We start from the raw sequence: 18866 nt of genomic DNA on the forward strand, positions 1-18866 counted from the left end.
AGGTTAAGCTGCTATCTGCAGTATCAGCATCTAAAATGGGCAGTTCAAGGCCTCGCGGCTCTATTTCTACCACAGCTCCCTGATAACGTGCCTGAGAAAGCAGTAGCAGAAAGCCCAACTGCACTGAAGTGGGAACCCAGATGAAGCCCCTGGCTTTAACACCATCTGAGGTATGAAGCAGCAGGTGTTTTGTTTTGTTTTTATTTTTAATTATTTTTCAGGAAACGCACATTTCTAGGGAGCAGGAAAGACAAAGCTCTTCCATCTGCTGGTTCACTCCCCAAATGGCAGCAACAGCTGGAGCTGAGGTGATCTGAAGCTAGGAGCCAGGAGCCTCCTCTGGGTCTCCTACATGGGTGCATGGTCCCAAAGACTTGGGCCATCCACTGCAGCTTTCCCAGGCCATAAGTAGGGAGCCGGATGGGAAGTGGAACAGCCAGGACATGCACCGGCATAACGAAGGCTGAGGATTAGCCTGGAAAGCCATGGCGCCAGCCCCGGAAGACTTCTTTCCTTCTGCTTCTAACTCTGCTTTTCAAGAAAATGGGTCATTAAAAAAAGAGAGAAGATATTCCTCTCTCCTTTCTCTCCTTTCTCTCTCTCTCTCTCACACACACACACACACAAAACTTATTTCACCGTTAATCTTTCTTAAGATTTGAAAAATGTAACAAGAGTAAAAAATCGCTTGATGGATTCACTAACAGAATGGATATGACAGAAGAAATAGTAACAGGAGCCAGCTCTGTGGCACAGCAAGTGAAGCCCCTACCTGCAATACTGACATCACTTATGAGCACCAGTTAGAGTCCTGGCAGCTCCATTTCCAATCTGGCTCCCCACCATCACACCTGAGAAAACAGAAAACAGTCCAAGTACTTGGGCCCTACCGCCCACATGGGAGCATGAACAGAGCTCAGGTTCCCGACTTCCCCCTTGCCCAGTCCAGTTGTTGCAGTCACCTGGATAGTGAGCCAGAAAACCGGAAACTTTCTACCTTTCAGATAAATAAATTTTAAGACGCAAAAAGAACAGAAATCATTCAACATAAACAAGAGTGGAAAATGATTGGACAAGACAGAAAAAACCTCAGGAATCTAGAAATGAATATCAAAAAGTTCACGTCACTGGAGTACCATTAAGGAAAAAAAAAAACAGGCACAGGGACTAAAAAAGGGAGAAACAGCTGAAAACATTTCAATTTTCATGAAAAATATAAATTTATGGATTCAAGATGCTCAGTGAACTCCAACAGGATAAATTTATGCTTATAAATAATCAAACTGCTAAATACAATGGAATACCAAAATAGTTGAAGAAAACATCACATTTAAGAAAACAATGGGGCCCGGCGCGATGGCGCAGTGGTTAAGGTCCTCGCCTTGCACACCCGGAATCCCATGTGGGCACCGGTTAGCTCCCTGCCTGTGGCCCGGGAAAGCAGTCCAGGACGGCCCAAGGCTTTGGGACCCTGCACCCGCGTGGGAGACCCGGAAGAGGATCCTGGCTTCGGATCAGCATAGCATCGGCCATTGCGCTCACTTGGGGAGTGAATCATCAGACGGAAGATCTTCCTCTCTGTCTCTCCTCTCTGTATATCCAATGAAAAGATAATAAAAATAAATCTTTAAAAAAAAAAGAAAACAATGATTCCAATGACTAGATTCTACATCAGAAATTATAAAATTCACAAGATAATAAATGACATTTTGAAAAGTAAAGAATAAATCCAGAATTTTAGGGGACTAGTATTATGGTACAGGTTAAACCACCTACTTAAAATGCTAGTATCACCTACCAAAACCCCAGTTACACTTCGTGCAACTCCACGTCCAGTCCAGCTGCCTGCTCACACACCTGGGAAGGCAGCAGTTGGGCCCTGCCATGCGAAGGAGTCCTGGATGGAGCTCCAGGCTACTAGCTTCAAACCAAACCAGCCCTGGCAGTTCGGGAAGTGAACAAGCTAATGAAAAATCTGTCTTTTGCTTTCTGTCATTCTGTCTTTCAAATAAACAGAATTTCATGAAAAAAGAAAATATTCCTAAATGTTAGTGCACATTTTTAAAAGCTTCAAAATTAATGAATAAAATTAGAACAGAAAACCCCATTTGAAAATTTCAGCAACTCCTCCTCAATAACTAGATAGAAAGTCAGCAAAGACCCAAAAACTACCATCAATCGACTCAACCTGACATTTATCAATCACCATCCAATGACAGAATACAGAAGGGTATATAAAACATTTATCAAGTACATCATGTCCTAGGAAATAAAACAAGCCTTAACAAATTAAGAAGAAATTAAACTATACAAATATTGTGACTGCAATAAAAAATAAAAGCTACCTAGAAAAATCGTAAATACTTAAAAATTTAACAAAACTCTTCTAAATAAGCTGTAGATCAAATAGCCTTAAAGAAGTATTATCAACAGATTTTAAATGAACGTATTTAAAATGAAAACAACATGTCAAATTCTGGATCTAAGCTAAAAAACCTCCTAGAGAGGAATGTAGCATTAAATTCTTCTAATAGAAAACTACTCAAACCACTAATTTGAACTTCTATTTGAGAAACCAGAAAAAGCACAGGCTAAATTCAAAGTAAGTGGGAAGAAAAAATAATAAAAACATGAGCAGACATCAACAAAACAGAAAAATAATGTCATGAAGCCAAACACTATTTAAAAACAAAACAAGAATTGTACATGAGGAGTCAGGACCATGGCGGAGTAAGCTAAGTCTCTGTATACCATATGAGTGCCAATTTGTGTCCCAGCTTATAGTCTGGGAAAGCAGCAGAGGCCAGCTCAACTCCTGGGGACCCTTGCACCCACATGAGAGACCCAGGAAAGGCTCCTGGCTTTGGATCAGCTGAACTCTGACCACTGCGGCTACTTGGGGAGTGAACCGGTGTACAGAATAGCGCTGTTTCTTCCTTTGCTTTGTAACTGCCTTTCAAATAAAAAATAAATCTTTGAAAAAAATTGTACATGAGTATATTATATAATGTCCAAATCAGGATAAGTGTATCTCCTCAAGTGATTACTTTCCTTTATAGTGAAAATCATTTCTTCTGGTTTTAAAAATAGAATACACATTTATATAAATTTTTAAATCTCTTATATCATTCCAAGTTGAAAAAAATTTATCTGTGGTTCCCCTAGTGTGTAATAACACCAGAACTCCTTACTGCCATCTAATACAACTTAGTACCCATTAACTAACCTTTCCCCATCTCTCCCTCTCCTCTCTACATCCTCTGTTAACCACTGTTACACTCCCACCTTCCATGAGGTCAATGTATTTCGATTAAATGAGTGAAACCATGTGATACTCATCTTTGTGTAAAAGTTGGTTCTTTGACAGGTCTATAAAAATAATTAGCCTCTATCTAGACTAACAAAAAAGACAAATTTTAAAAAATGATTTCTTCATACTTATTTCAATTTTTTAAAATGACAGTGTTGGCCAGCGCAATGGCCTAGTGCCTGGAGTCCTGTACTTGAATGCACTGGGATCTCATGTGGACACCAGTTCTAATCCCAGTGGCCCCGCTTCCCATCCAGCTCCGTGCTTGTGGCCTGGGAAGGAAGTAGAGGATGGTCCAAAGCCTTGGGACCCTGCACCCACATGGGAGACCCAGAAGAGGCTCCTGGCTTCTAGCTTCAGATCAGCTCAGCTCTGGCCACTGTGGCTACTTGGGGAGTGAATCATTGGACAGAAGATCTTCCCTCTGTCTCTCCTCCCCTCTGTATATCTGACTTTCCAATAAAAATAAATAAATCTTTTTAAAAAATGAGAATGTGTTATTTAAAAAATTGTCTGCTTAAAAGGGAAAGTTATAGGGAGGAAGAGAAGAGGCAGAGAAAAAGATCTACCCACTGGTTCACCTGTGAAAGGTTGCAATGGCCTGGCTGGACTGCTGGCCATGAGCCTGGAACTCCATTCAGGCAGAGACCTAAACATTTGGGACATCTTTTTTCACCAGGGGCATTAGCAGAGCTGGATCAGAACTGGAGGATGTCAGGACTAGAATCAGCACTCACAAAGCATATCTGCACTGCAAGCAATGGCTCAAGCCCCCTGCATTAAAATGCTGGCCAAGACAAATTTTGTCCCAGTAATTCGAAATTTGTCTTGACACCAGCTCTGCAGCACAGTGGATTGAGCTACTGCTTGAAATGTTGGCCCCAAGACAAACTGCCAAAAAAACTGAATAAAATAAAGGATGGATACTACAACAAATTCCACAGAAATTAAAGCAACAGCAAAGTGGGGCAGGGGTTGATGAAGAAAGAGAGAAAGAGCATTTTGAGTATTTTAGAATTTTACCTATAAAAAACCATGAAATTTGCTTTCTTTATGCCAATAAAAATTTTAAAGATATAATACTTGAAAGTTCTAAACTCTGGAACTTTGGGAATATGTGCTTAGCATAATATAAATAATGCATATGTACAACTGGACTGTCTGAACAATCCCCCAAAAATAACGGAGGCCAGAGTAATCCTGATTATGAATCCTGATAAAAGCAGAATTAAAAGAAAAATATTATTATTAAGTGATAATAGGGTTAAGACTTAACAACCTCCCAAACAAGGATAAGAAATACTGCGACTTTATGTCCATGAACATATCAATGCCTTAAAAGACACAATCCAGGGCCCGGCACAGTTAAAGTCTAGCAGTTAAAGTCCTCACCTTGAAAGCTCCCATGTTCCACATGGGCGCTGGTTCTAATCCCGGCAGCACCATTTCCCATCCAGCTCCCTGTTTGTGGCCTGGAAAAGCAGTGGATGACCACCCAAAGCCTTGGGACCTTGCACCCGCGTGGGAGACCCAAAAGAGGCTCCTGGCTCCTAGCTTCAGATCAGCTCAGCTCTGGCCACTGTGGTTACTTGGGGAGTGAATCACTGGACAGAAGATCTTCCTCTCTCTCCTCTCAGCATATCTGACTTTGCAATAAAAATAAATAAATCTTAAAAAATTAAATCTATGGAAACACATTCCTCAAAAATTTGAAAACCTGAATAGTCCTGTATCTATTAAATAAACTGAATTTACATTTACGTATCTTCTGACAACGATACTACAGGTTAACATGGTTTCACTGAGGAGATTCTTGCAATAAAGGAAACAAAACTGTCAAGGTTATACAACCTCTTCTAGAAAATAGATAAAAAAGGGAACCCGTCCCAACTCATGTATGAGGCCAGTGTTACCTTCATGCCTAAACCAGAACACAATTATTACAACTCATGAAAATAGATGCAAAAAATGCTCAACAAAATATTAGCAAAAAGTCACTCTGAAAAGTTGTCAGTTTCTTATAAAAACAACCAGCCAGAAGATAGAAAATCTCTGTCTTGCCCCTCTCTCTGTACCTTAACTTTCAAGTAAAATAAATAAATCTTTTTTTAAAAAAAGTAACAAATCAAGGAAAAAAGTTACCAAGATTTATTTTTTTAAATAATTGAAAAGAAACTACACACACACACACACACACAAAATATAACCATTATGAAATGATTTTACAGGAACAACTGGATACAGCCCAGAAGATCATAGTATAACAGCCAGTAAAATAAAAATACGGAAAAATAAAAACAAAAATATGAAGCTTTAAGAACACTATATTGAAGGGGAATAAAAATGATAATCCTTTCCATTCTCTTCTAAACTTCCAAAATACTATTATTTACTTACAAATATTAGGAGTTCTAGTATACTATGTCCCAAAAGTTTATGGCCTACTCAATATGCATGAGGAATATAACAGTATTTATGAAACTAATTAATAATATTAACAAGTACCTAAGGCAGTTCAAAATCTGTCATTATGATATTCTCTCATCTCCCTCATCCCTCAAATCTAATTAGTTAACAAGTCCTATCACCTGTTTCTCAAATAAGCCCCTATCATTTATATTACAACCATCCTACTTCAAAGAAATTAATCCTGAAAATAGTAAAAGTGACAGTAAAGACATACTTTTCACAAATTTTTAATTCTAAAAGGTTAACCATCTAAAGCAAAAAAAAAAAAAAAGTAGCGCGGTTTTTATACGGTTTGTAACAGTGAATGCAAAGTCTTTGACAATGATAGTAGAAAGGATGACAGGCAACAAATAAAGTCTTAATATGAGGTTCTAATATGAAATATTAGATACTTTAGAGGTACAGAAAACCTATCATCCACAGAGCTCTACTTGACAGCACTGCTCTAGGACCATCACTAAGAGCTAACAATGAATAAAAACTAACAGTGGAGATAAAAAAGGAATTATAAAAAAATTAATTCCACAGGAAAAAAGGAACAGGCTTACTGAACTCAACTATGAACTGACAAATTATTTTTAATGTTATTTATTAATTCATTTTTTAAAGATACATTTACTTTTTATTGGAAAGGCAGACCCACAGAGGAGAGACAGAAAGATCTTCTACCCACTGGTTCACTCCCCAAGTGGCCTAATGACCAGAGCTGAGCTGATCCCAAGTCAAGAGCTAGGCGCCTACAGTGTGCCCCAGGTCTCCCACATGGGTGCAGGGTTCCAAGGACATGGGCCCATCCTCAACCACCCTCCCAAGTCACAATCAGGGAGCTGAATGGAAAGTAAAGCAGCCAGGACACAAATCTGCATCCATGTGGGATCTCGGCATGTGCAAGGCAAGGATTTAACCACTAGGCTACCACGCTGTGCCCAACATAAATTCTTAAACAATACCTGGCACTGGAAAGAAAAATACACAAGGTTCAACCAAAAAAATTACATCTTTAATACTCTGTCCTACAAATAAATTCATATTAAATGCAAAAAGTACATATAATATTCAACACAATAAAGATATCCAAACGCACAGCCCATAATCAACCCAGGTGCATAGTTACATATGTATGAGAGGCTTCAAATAATTAAGGAATAAATGAAAAGTTAATGCAAATTTCCCACCAACCTTTGACGTCTCCTATTTTTGTGCATTAACAGTTAACTGAAATAAAACAAACACTGAGCAGGATGTCTCAGAAAGACAAACAATGGAAGGATTGCTTGTATTCTCTATGATCTGCAATTTTAGCAGGTACTTTAAAAAAATTACCAGACTTGAAAGGCAGAGAGAAAGAGGAAGAGAAAATGCAGAGAAAGGGAACTTTCCATCTGTTGATTAACTTTCTAATGGCCACACTGGCAGGGGCTGGATCCGACTGAAGCCAAGAGCTTAAAACTTCAAGATTTCCCGTGTGAGCAACCAAGGCCCAAATATTTGGGCGATCTCCTGCTGTTTTTCTCAGTACCTTATCAAGGAGTCAGACAGGAAATGGAGCAGCCAGGACTTGAACCGGTATCCATACAGGACACTGGTGCCACGGGAGGTGGCTTAACCTGCCCACAATACTGCTCCCAGCATGTATATATTTTACCTGCAAAGCTAAAAAGGGGGTGGGAAAGGAATAAAGAAAATGGGAGAGAGAAAGTGACATTCCAGCAGGCAGAATGATCTGTGTTGTTGGTCACTGGGGAATGAACTATCCAATGGAGTGTGTTCTCTTTCATACCCCAACTTTCAATAATACCTTTTCAAGTTTTCCAGAATGTTTTTTTCTCTAACAGGGAGATAAAATACCTCTTACAAGTTGTCTAATCAGCACATCAGTGTGCTGGGATCATCTCCACTTCAGCTCCAGCTTCTGGCTAGTGCACCTGACCAGCAGCAGATGACAGTCGCATATTTGGATCGCTACCACCCACGTCAAAGACCTGGTCGGAGTTCTGACTCCTTGGCTTCAGCCTGGCCCAACCAGGATGGAAGACTTCTCCCTCTCTTTCACTTTGCCTTTTCAAAACAACACTTAAATAAATGTAACAGAAAGGAGGAATGATCAAAGAAAAGTTCTCCAAAATGAAGAGTCTAGGCTGAAAAAACAGCCATAAAGTAATCAGCATGCTGAATAGGAGAACACCTCACACAGAACTTCCAGAGACAACATGCACACCTGCTCATTCTATTCAAACAGCTGAGAATCAGTGCACTGTCAGATTTTTGGAAAGCCATTCTAGAAGGTAGAAATTGAGGCTCTTTCAAAATTCAGCAGACAAATCATTTCTAACCTAGAGTTTTAATTCTATATTCAAACTGTCAAGAGTAGACATCCACAGACACTCAAGATCTAAAATTAAAACAGAAACCTATGTTCCCTCTCTCAAAGCATTGAGGACTATTTCAGCAAAACCAGGATATTCCAGAAATCAGTATATCTGAAACAGAAAAGAGGTGAAGGAGAGCCCAGCAAAGTTCAATGACCCCTACTAGGGTACAGATTTACAGATCAGGGGCTGGTTTGAAGTGGAATAAACAACTCCAGAAAGGATGCTTCTCTGAGTGGGAAAAACTGAAAAAAGATTCAGGATGTTTTTAACTTATTTATACATGTATTTGAGAGGCAAACACAGAGCAAGCTCGCACCTGATTTCCCCAATATCCAAAGTGCTAGGACTGAGCCAGGAGCACAAATGCAACCCAGGCCCCTCCTGTGGCAGGCCCAAAGGGCTCCATGAGCCATTACTGCTGTTGCCCAGGGTCTGTGTCTGAAGGAACAGAACTGGCACTCCAGGGTGGACACAGGCATCTTAATCACTAGCCTAAACACTGATAATGTTTTTGCCTAGGAAACTTTCCATTACCAAAAGTGTAAGTATGAAGTTGTCCTCCATAAAAAAAAATGAGGCAAACAACAACAACAACAAAAGAGCCATTTTAACTTCAAGGAGCATAAAAGTTAAAAAGGAAATTGAACTGTCTATTCTGCTGTAAATACTTAGCCATTATAATATTAATACTGATTATCAAAAGGAGATTATAACCACAATAGGACAGGATGATAGAGTTAACCCTACATGTTCCATAGTAGGAAGTCACAAAATAAATACACACAAACTGAAGGAAAACACTTCCTGAAGCAGTAACAGAAGTGTGTGGTTCAGAAATGTGTAGGCAAACACCAAAAGAAACCCCAAAGAGCTGAAGTGGTGGTCTCTAAGTAACAAGAAGTACAACTATAGGATGTGGCAGAAGAAAGTATCATTTGCTTACACATCCAGTGCCATCTGACACTCTCAGTTATGTGTATGTACCACAATAAAAATAAAATTTTAATGCAGAAATATGGTATTAACACAAGTATTTTAATTTTTTCAAATAACTTGGAGACGGAAGTAGCCGACTTTCTCAACTTCCTATCTTTCTACTGCTGAGTAACCTACCACACCCTGGCCACACCCTTACACCTTCCTCTACAAAGAGGAAAGAGTACTCTTAGCTGTCTTGGAGCTGTCTGAAGCTCCATCATGTACTCGAGCCTACGGCCTCTGGCATTTGCTTGCTCTATCTTCTCTTGCCATCTTCTCCTGACCTTGCTGTTCTCCTACAAAACTTACCCATATACCTAAAAATGTGAAGTGTCCCCCCATCTTAAAAACAGGAACCTCAGCACCCTTCATCCACTTTCATTTCTTCACTCATCACTTTGATTTGTGTCACCAACATGCTACTTAAACTGCTTTCTCTTAGAAATGATCAACTGACCCAAATGTGAAATTCAAAAGCCTATTTCTTCCAAGCCCAGCCTACTTGCTCTCTTTACAGCACTTTTACCATCTCCTCGATACACAACCTTACTTTTGACATTGTCAACATTTTCCCACCACTTCTACACTGACTTCTTCACTGACTTCTATCCATGAAACACTTGCTTACTGCCACAGTTCTTTAGTTTTCTCCCCATATTATCTATCCTAGTGATTAGGCATTTCAAGAAAAACTTTGTACACAAATGGCATGAAGCACATGTTAAACGAATGCTTGCTGGACTCTTTATTTTACCCCCAATTCAAATCATATCCCTAAGCCCTAAAACTAATTGCCAAAACTTACAACTGGATTTACTAATAGCAAAAAATAAATATTTCCAAGGCTGAACTCGTTTTCCTTTCCCAAATCTGCTCTTCCAGTATCATCATGCAAACTCCCATGCTTAATTAGGTCTCCCTTTCTAAGTCGCTGCATTCCTCAGGCTACCAAATCGGACTCTTCAATCTCTTAGCCATTTCCATCATCCCCAAATTCAGGTGCTCAATGTCTCCATGAATTACTCTCCTTCAGTATCTCCCACCTCAAACTCACACGCCAGTCATCCTAAATATGTTACATGTACATACATACACTCTTCTCATTCAAGAACATAAATACAGGCCCTGACACGGTGGCCTAGCTGCTAAAGTCCTTGCCTTGAACATGCCAGGATCCCTTTTGGCCACCAGTTCTAATCCCGGGAGCCCCACTTTCCCATCCAGCTCCCTGCTTGTGGCCTGGGAAAGCAGTAGAGGATGGCCCAAAGCCTTTGGATCCTACACCTGTGTGGGAGACCCGGATGAAGCTCCTGGCTCCTGGCTTCGGACTGGCGCAGCACCAGCTGTTGCACTCACTTGGGGAGTGAATCCTCAGACAGAAGATCTCCCTCTCTGTCTCTCCTCCTCTGTATATCTGACTTTGTAATAAAAATAAATGAATCTTTGGAAAAAAAAAAAGATAAATACAACTAATAATAAATCAGCTTTCAATGTCAAAATTCTTAGATGACAATGATAATATACAAAAATAGCTTTAAATGACAGAGTTCTTTCCCACACGTTATAAGAAACCTATCTTTGTTTTGGCACGCAGTTTCAGCAGCCACCAGTGCCACTGGCATCTCTCTAACATTAGTGTCAGTTTGAGTTCAGTGCTCCCCTTCTGATCCAGCTCCCTACTAATGTGCTTAGGAAAGCAGAAGAGGCCCAAGTGCGTGGGCCCTGCCACTCACGTGGGAGACACAGATGAAGTTTCAGACTCCTAGCTTGCACCTGATCCTGCCTTGGCCATTGCAGCCATCTGGGTAGTGAATTAGCATATAGAAGGTATCTATCACTTTACTCTCATTCTGCCTTTCAGAGGAAAAGCCATACAGGACTAATACGATATGTATGTTTTATACACCTCTAAGTTCCAACAACAAGTTATGTTCCTTCCTTTTCAACCCAAATCAAATGCTATTTCCTAGGAGAAATTCTATACCTTTCCTTACAGAATTATTCACTCTCAGGTGGGTTAAATCACTCCCAGTGTCACTCCAGTTTGTCCCTGGAGTTCCTAGTATTTGTTAACATCTTTGTACTGTAGAGTTAACCACAGACACAATAGTTCAATCAGAATTGAATATATTTAAATGTAGAACTTACAAGGATCTACTTTGCTCAGCACAATTCTGACAGACATTTGGACAATCACCAAGTAGGAGCTCACTATGACTTTGTCTCTCCAATAAATAAGAACTTAGAAGTGACTTAGTTGCAAAACAAATAAAACTAATTTTTTAAAAAAGAAAATTTCATATAATCAGCCAAATTGAGATCATACTGGCAATTTATTACACTAGTCACTAGGAACAGTAATAAGAATTAATAACCATTAGCTAAATTCCATACACAGCTACTATGTGCTGAATAATTTCTTGATTTTTTTTTTATCATTTGGCCCCTACCATCATTAAGTTTATCATCATCATCTACTTTTTTTAAAAAGATCTATCATATATTTATTTTTATCTGAAAAACAGAGAGAGAAAGGGAAGAAAAAAGGAAAAGAAAGGAAGGAAGAAAGGGAGGAAGGGATGGAGGAAAGGAAAGAAGGGGAGACAGAGAATCTTCCCGCTGGTTCACTCACTAAATGGCCACAACAGCCAGGTCTGGTCCAGTCCAAAGCCAGGAGCCTCTCCAGGTCTCACATGGGTGCTCGGACCCAAGGACTTAAGCCATCCTCTGTTGCTTTCCCAGGCCACAAGCAGGGAGCTGAATTGGAAGTAGAGCGGCTGGGACATAAACTGGTCCCCATATAGGCTGCCAGCAATGCAGGCAGAAGCTTAGACTACTATGCCATGGCACTGACCCTATCACTCAATTTATAGATAAGAAACATAAGAAAACTATTTGTCTCCCCACTCAGCATGACTTCTAAGTAGCAAAACATTGGTACTAAACAGACTGTCTACCAAAAACCTGTTCTCTTCACCTCTATGTGATTATATTTAGATCTCCATTTTAAATACATCTGACAATTTACTGAGGAAAGGAATAAAAGACACAGTCAAATAAAAGGATAAAAGGTCCAGTTTCCTTTTATAATGATTAACCACTTTGCTACGGAGAAATGGCAGGCCCTAATGATAGAGTGTTGAAAATATCAGAGGGGCTGGCACTGCATCTCACAAGCTAAGCCAATGCTGTCATCAGTTCAAGGCCTGACTGCTCCACTTTTGAGCCAGATCCCTACGAATGTGCCTGGTGAAGCAGCAGAAGACAGCCTAAGGGCTTGGTTCCCTGTGCCCATATGGGAGATCTGGAAGAAGCTGCTGGTTATTTCACTATTTGGGGAAGGATTCAACACATGAAAAATTTCTCTCTATGACTTTAAAATAAACAAATACATATATAATATTTAATATTTTTCCTATAGTTTTATTGGAAAGGTAGATCCACAGAGAAGAGAAGACAAGAGAGAAAGATCCTCCATCTGCTGGCCCACTCCCTGCAATGGTTGGAGCTGAGCTGAATCAAAGCCAGCAGACTCCTCCGGGTGTTCCACATGGGTGCAGGGTCCCAAGGCCTCAGGCCATCCTCCACTGCTCCCAAGACCATAAGCAGGGAACTGGATGGGAAGTGTAGCAGCGTGGACACAAACCAGTGCCTACACGGAATTCCGGTGCATGCAAAGTGAGGATTCAGTCACTGAGCCATTGCAACAGGTCCTAAAACAAATCTTTAAAAAAAAAAAAAGATCTGCCAGAAATGGTACTTGGACTACATTATACCAGCCAAAAAAAAAAAAAAAAAGTTGTAATCAGCCAATGACTAGCTAGCTCTAACCCCATAAATAGAAAGATACCAAGCCCTCCAATTTAAAGACTTTGAGATACCGGATTCCCTAACAAAGATGAAAGATCCAGCTTGCCCAATATGAAACCTAGAAGGGAGCACTTAGACGTAGGTGACACTTGAATCTGAGTCATGTGAAACTTACAAAACTGTATGAGGTAGATTCTTCTACACTACATAAGGATTTTAGATTTCACTAAGACTATAAACCGTGGGAGTCAAATGAGGAATCCGGTGATTACAAACACTTTCACATTTAGTCGTACAAAACAGCAAATGATTTACTTCCAACATAGTGCATACAATCAAGAGTTGACATAAAAATACGTGTCCCACCCCTGCATGGATGGTCACTAGAGTGAAACAAGCAGACACTGCTGGCAAGAAGGCGAGCAGCTATTCACACACGAGTCAGATTTCATAACACGAGTTTAGAGAGCTGTATTGGTGGCTTTTTTCTATTATTTGTGGGAAAGGGAGAAAAAAAATCAAAGATGACAACTGATTTTATATCAAGAATATCTCATGAAAGGACGAATCTCAGAGGACAGAGCTTTGAAAAACATGCAAAGTAAGTGTATGAAAAGCTTGAGGTCTCAGTCAACAGAGACATTCTAGAGAAGAGCATCTTCCAGGTCAGCGCTGGGGTCAGCCCAAAGCCCAGCTGCTCTGCTTCTGATCCAGCTCCCTACTAACGTGCCAGCAAAGGCACTGGAAGCCAGACCAAGTCCTTGGGACCTTGCCATCATCTCAGTGGAAGACACGTGTGTCACTCCTGGCTTCAGTCTGGCCAATATCTGGCTCTTGTGGCCATTTGGCGAGTGAACCAGCAGGCTGAAGATTCACATTTATTTTTCTCTCATCAGCAGATGGAAGATTCATCCCCCCTTCCCTGTTAGCCTGCTTTTCAAATAACACATGCACACATCTGGAAACAGAACATCTTCCATTAAACTTTGTCAATATTCATTAACCCAGTTTGTACTGGGCTTCTCTGCTTTGTCTCACACAACTAACAGCAGAGCCAGAATCTGTCACCATCCTGGGAGCCCCACTTCAGCAGCACTTCCCTCCCTCCATCGGACACACTTTCCTGGCTCCAGAGCGTCAAACACAAACTGAAGCCATTTTGCTTAGATTAAAGAGTTGCTTCCAAAACTAAGCACACCTGGGCCCAGCACAGTAGCCTATGACTAACGTCCTCGCCTTGCCCACACCGGGATCCCATATGGGCACTGGTTTGTGTCCTGGAGGCCCCACTTCCCATCCAGCTCCTTGCTTGTGGCCTGGGAAAGCAGTCAAGGATGGCCCAAAGCTTTGGGACCCTGTACCCACGTGGGAGACCAGGAGAAGCTTCTGACTCCTGGCTTGGGTTGGCAGAGCACTAGCTGTTGCGGCCACTTGGGGTGTGAATCAGAGGACGGAAGATCTTCCTCCCTGTCTCTCTCCCCCCTCCTCTCTGTATATCCGACTTTCCAATAAAAATAAATAAATCTTTAAAGAAATAGAAACTGAGCACAACTAATTTCAGTGTGCTCTGTTATTTCTCAGGTTCTCCTAAACCTTCCTTGAAATAAGTTTCAAGTAACATCCATCCTCTCTCCATTTCTGAAATCACTGCACCTGATGTACTTTTCTGAAATCACTGCACCTGATGTACTTGGGAAGCAAGGACTGGGCTCACTGCCTGAGGTTCCCAATCACTCCACCTGCAAGACTAACAAACTCCCACAGGCAAACCTGTGTGTGGGTACAATTAATACATAAACTACTCGGTTCTTTCATTGGATTTGGACAAGACAAATTTTAGCCCCTTTTCTCACAATCAGAATTTCTGTCTAGGTACTCCTTTTTGCATGACTCCACTGGAAACAACACCTCCATTTAGAACCTGTCCCAAGAAAGCAGCCAGGCATACAGGAAAATAAAATATGTATCAGATCCCTACAAAGAGAGAGAAAAACTCTGGCTTTTGTTTTCTCACATTCGAAACAACAACAAAAAAAACAGTGAAAGAGAAATACTCCCAGGCCCTAGGCCAAATTTCACAAATCTTCCAAAGCAATCTTGCCCAACTTCTCACTTCTTGTACCATTGAGGAAACACAAACCCCTTCTTCAGTCTCCTCGGCGATCCGAAATCGGCCCCGAAAACAGTACTTTGTGGCCCAGAAATACTCGGCCGCTGACATGAGCTCTACCAGCATCAAGCATGTCATTAAAACAAAGTGACAGCCACTCCTGGCCTCACCACCCCCACCTGGACCAAGAGAGAGCAGGCAGCACCCTGGGTTCCTGAGTTTATACTTAACGCCGACCAGCTGCGTGTCCCCCACCCCACCCAGCACAAGGTTAGCGGTGGAACCTCCACGGTCAGGGCCACTGGTGGGGCTGCGGGCGAGGGGAGGGGAGGGGAGGACAGGGGTAGGGGAGGCTTGCCAAGGTTGGGCCACACTGCCCGGCCACGCTGCCTGGCCACACTGCCAGGCCACACTACCTGGCCACACCTCCGGCCACACTGCCTGGCCACACTGCCTGGCCACGCTGCCCGGCCACACCGCCCGGCCACACTGCCCAGCCACACTGTCCGGCCACGCCGCTGGCCACACTGCCCGGCCACACCACCTGGCTACACCGCCCGGCCACGCCGCCCGGCCACGCCGCCCGGCCACACTGCCCAGCCACACTGCCCAGCCACACCGCCTGGCTACACCGCCCGGCCACGCCGCCCGGCCACGCCGCCGGCCACACTGCCCAGCCACACTGCCCGGCCACACCGCCGGCTACACCGCCCGGCCACGCCGCCCGGCCACGCCGCCCGGCCACGCCGCCGGCCACACTGCCCAGCCACACTGTCCGGCCACACTGCCCGGCCACACCGCCTGGCCACCGCTCGCTCCCAGCCCCGCCCCCGGCCGCCCGGCTCCGCCGCAGTCCCCGCGCGGCCGCGACAGCGCACGCCCTGGACCCCTTCCCGCAGCCCTCGGCACGTACCAGCTTTGCAAACCGGGGCGCTCGGGCTCCTCTTCTCCGGGGACACTCGGCTCTGCTCCGGGGACCTCCTCCGGTGGCGGACCCGGGCTGGGGGTGGGGCCGCGCTCACCTCGCCGGTCCACAGGTGGGTGGGCGACGAGGAAGGCGGCGACGACGACGACACGGTACCCAGCAGCGGCGGCGGAGGCTGCGGCCGAGGGGGGCTCCCTCGGGCCCCCGGCGCGGCGCCGCGCGTGGGGCTGGTGCCTCGCGTGGACGTCACGGACGCGCCCGTCTGCGTGGCCACCGTGGGGCTGGTGCGCGCGGCCGTGCTCCCGCCGCCGCCGCGCGTGGGGCTGGTGCTGCGTGAAGCGGTTCGTGGGGCCCCGCCGCCGCCGCCGCCGCCTGAGGGGCCTGAGGCGCCGCCGCCACAGCAGCCGCCGTTGTTGTTGCCGCCGCCGCCGCCGCCGCCGTTGCTCCGCGTGGGGCTGCCATGTTGCTGCTGCTGCTTCAGCTGGAACGGAACCGTCGCCCTCATGGGCTGCAGGCGGCTGCCGGCTCCCCCGGCCGTGGCGACCGTACTGGCCCCGACAGAACCAGCCGGCGTGGGGGACCCATTGCGCCTCACTCGCTGGGACATGGTCCCCCTCCCCACCTCCCACTCCCCAGTGACTGGGCGAGACGGAAGGCGTTTGTTGTTGTTGGGTTGCGAGGGGAAGATTCTCGAAGCCGGAGGCAAGACCACCCCGGCCCCGCGATGGGGTGACGAAGCCAGACTCCGGGGTGCCGGGGGGTGGGGGTGGCGAGCAGCGGGCCGCGGCCAGCAGCAACGAGGTGGTGCAGCCGTCGCCGCCGCCGCCGCTCCTCATCAACAATAGTGTCTCCGCCGCTGCCCCCGCCCCTCGCGGGCGTCCATTGGTGCAGCGTCAGCCGCGCTCGAGCCGCTCCACCGCGCCCATTGGTTGCGAGCAGCTCGGGTCCCGGACCCCCGGGGCCTTAGAGAGCCAGGGTTTGCGCGGAGACCGTCTGCTCTTTAAAGAGAGAGACCCGCCCCCCGGGGGGGAGGGGGTGCGGAGAGGACGCGCCGTGCGTGTGTGTGCGTGTGTGCGTGTGTGTGTGCGCACGTGAGAGGGCGCGTACGCGCGGGGCTGACCACGCGCATCTCCTGCATCCCGCACGGAACCCCGGGGGACCCAGACTCCAACGGGAATGTCTGAAACCTTGGCACCCATAACTCCTGGCATCCGCACACTACTGTTACCACGTACGCGCCTCGCCCTCTGCCTTTGCCCCCACCCCTTTTTGATCTTTTTGTTCTGTCCTATTCCATCTACCTGTGGGAAGGGCTCCAAAGAAGAAGAAACCTGAATCAGTCTTACTGACAGGTTACACCCCCTCTCTTCTTTTTCTTCTGCTTGAAGCTCTCAGCTCTCAAGCTTGAGAAACTCTCAGCTTCTCAAGCTTCTCTTGTGGAGAACTCGATTTTAGGCAACATCTGCAGAGCCCACCTACCAGTGCTATTGTCCACCCTCCTGTATGTAGCTCAGGTAATGGAGACTCTACTGCTTCACGATTCCCTGGCACCTTGTAAAGATGTCTACTACTACCTTATGAGTCGGCAGGCTGCTATAGTCTACAGAGGGTTTTATTTGGTCCTCGTGATCACTGAGATATACCCAAGCAATTTCCCGCCCCCTCCCCAGCCCCTGTGTTTTTGTGTTGAGGAGGGAACAGGTCTTTTGTGTATGGGCAAGGACTCAGAAATGTAGGCGGTGACCCTAGTTCTAAAGGGCCACCCATCAAGACCAGAAGACAGACCCATACCGACACTCCTGCTGCTCTGCGATTAATTTCCTGTCCATGGTCTCTTCCCTTCACCCCTTTATTAGGTATGCATACTAGACGGATTCCATGCTGCACGAATGTGGGAGTGGTGGGCAAGGGATGACTCACCAGGGACCTACAACTCCTACTGAGTCACTGAGCACTGTGGCAGAAAGCCTAGGAGAGCAGGAAAGAGGCTGTGATCCCAGACCCACTACTGACTTACTCTTTGACCTTGGGTACGTCACTGGCCATTTTCCTTATCTGTAAAATGCAGTTAAGCATAGCATCCCCTACACAGTTGTGATTAATTAACCAAAGGTTAAACGAGAATGTGTGGAAGGCGCTCAGCAATTCCAGCATCTCCACGTGATTCAGAACCCACCATCTCTGCTCACCACCTGTGTGCTCTCTCCTCCTCCCTCCTACACAGAAAGAGGTTCCCAGCCTTTAGCCCTAGAGCTTGCTGTAAGTTGTCTGAAGTCTTACAAAGACTTGACATGGCCCATTCACCACAACCCAGAGGGCAAAACACCTTTTCACCAGATAGAAACCTACAGGAGGCCGCTGATACCATTCACACAGCTGGATCGGGTTTTAAACAGCGCCTAAGGGTCTGGCTTCCTTGTTGCTGAAGTCATCGCCTTGGATCCCGTTTGGGAACCGGTTTGTTTCCTGGCTGCTCTGCTTCTCATCCAGCTCCCTGCTTGTGGCCTGGTAAAACAGTCGAGGATGGCCCGAAGCCTTGGGACCTTGCACCCACGTGGGAGACCTGAAGAAGCTCCGGGGTTCAGATTAGCTCAGCTCTGGCCGTTGCAGGGCCTTGGGGAGTGAACCAGCAGATCTTTCTCTCTGTCCTTCTCTATATCTGCCTTGCCAATAAAAAATTAATAAATAGATTTTTAAAAAGAAAGAGAAAAACAGTGGGTTAGAGAGAAGAATTGCCTTTAAACAAAGACCTGGAAGTTGCTTGGGGCACTTTGGCTTGCACCACATAGGAACTCATTACATATTTACTGAGTTAAACCAAACTGAGTATGGTAGCTCTACTGACCCAGGCGCTCTGGTCAGTTAAAGGGCTTTCACATTTTCTCACTTGAA

General features: G+C 45.0%; 1 protein-coding gene across 1 annotated transcript in view; it reads right to left on the minus strand.

Annotated features, from left to right (window-relative positions):
- Positions 1 to 16663, minus strand: part of LOC121168116 (protein FAM117B) — an 86110-nt gene extending 69447 nt beyond the window's left edge. The window contains exon 1 of the mRNA XM_040997906.1: positions 15963 to 16663. Within this exon, the coding sequence (XP_040853840.1) occupies positions 15963 to 16581 (619 nt within the window). The 5' untranslated portion in view covers positions 16582 to 16663. The remainder of the gene's footprint in view (positions 1 to 15962) is intronic.
- Between the last annotated feature and the right edge of the window lie 2203 nt (positions 16664 to 18866).

Source organism: Ochotona curzoniae, unplaced genomic scaffold, assembly GCF_017591425.1.
Source record: "Ochotona curzoniae isolate NIBS_2020 unplaced genomic scaffold, NIBS_Ocur_1.0 patch58, whole genome shotgun sequence".
Taxonomy (NCBI): Eukaryota; Metazoa; Chordata; class Mammalia; order Lagomorpha; family Ochotonidae; genus Ochotona; species Ochotona curzoniae.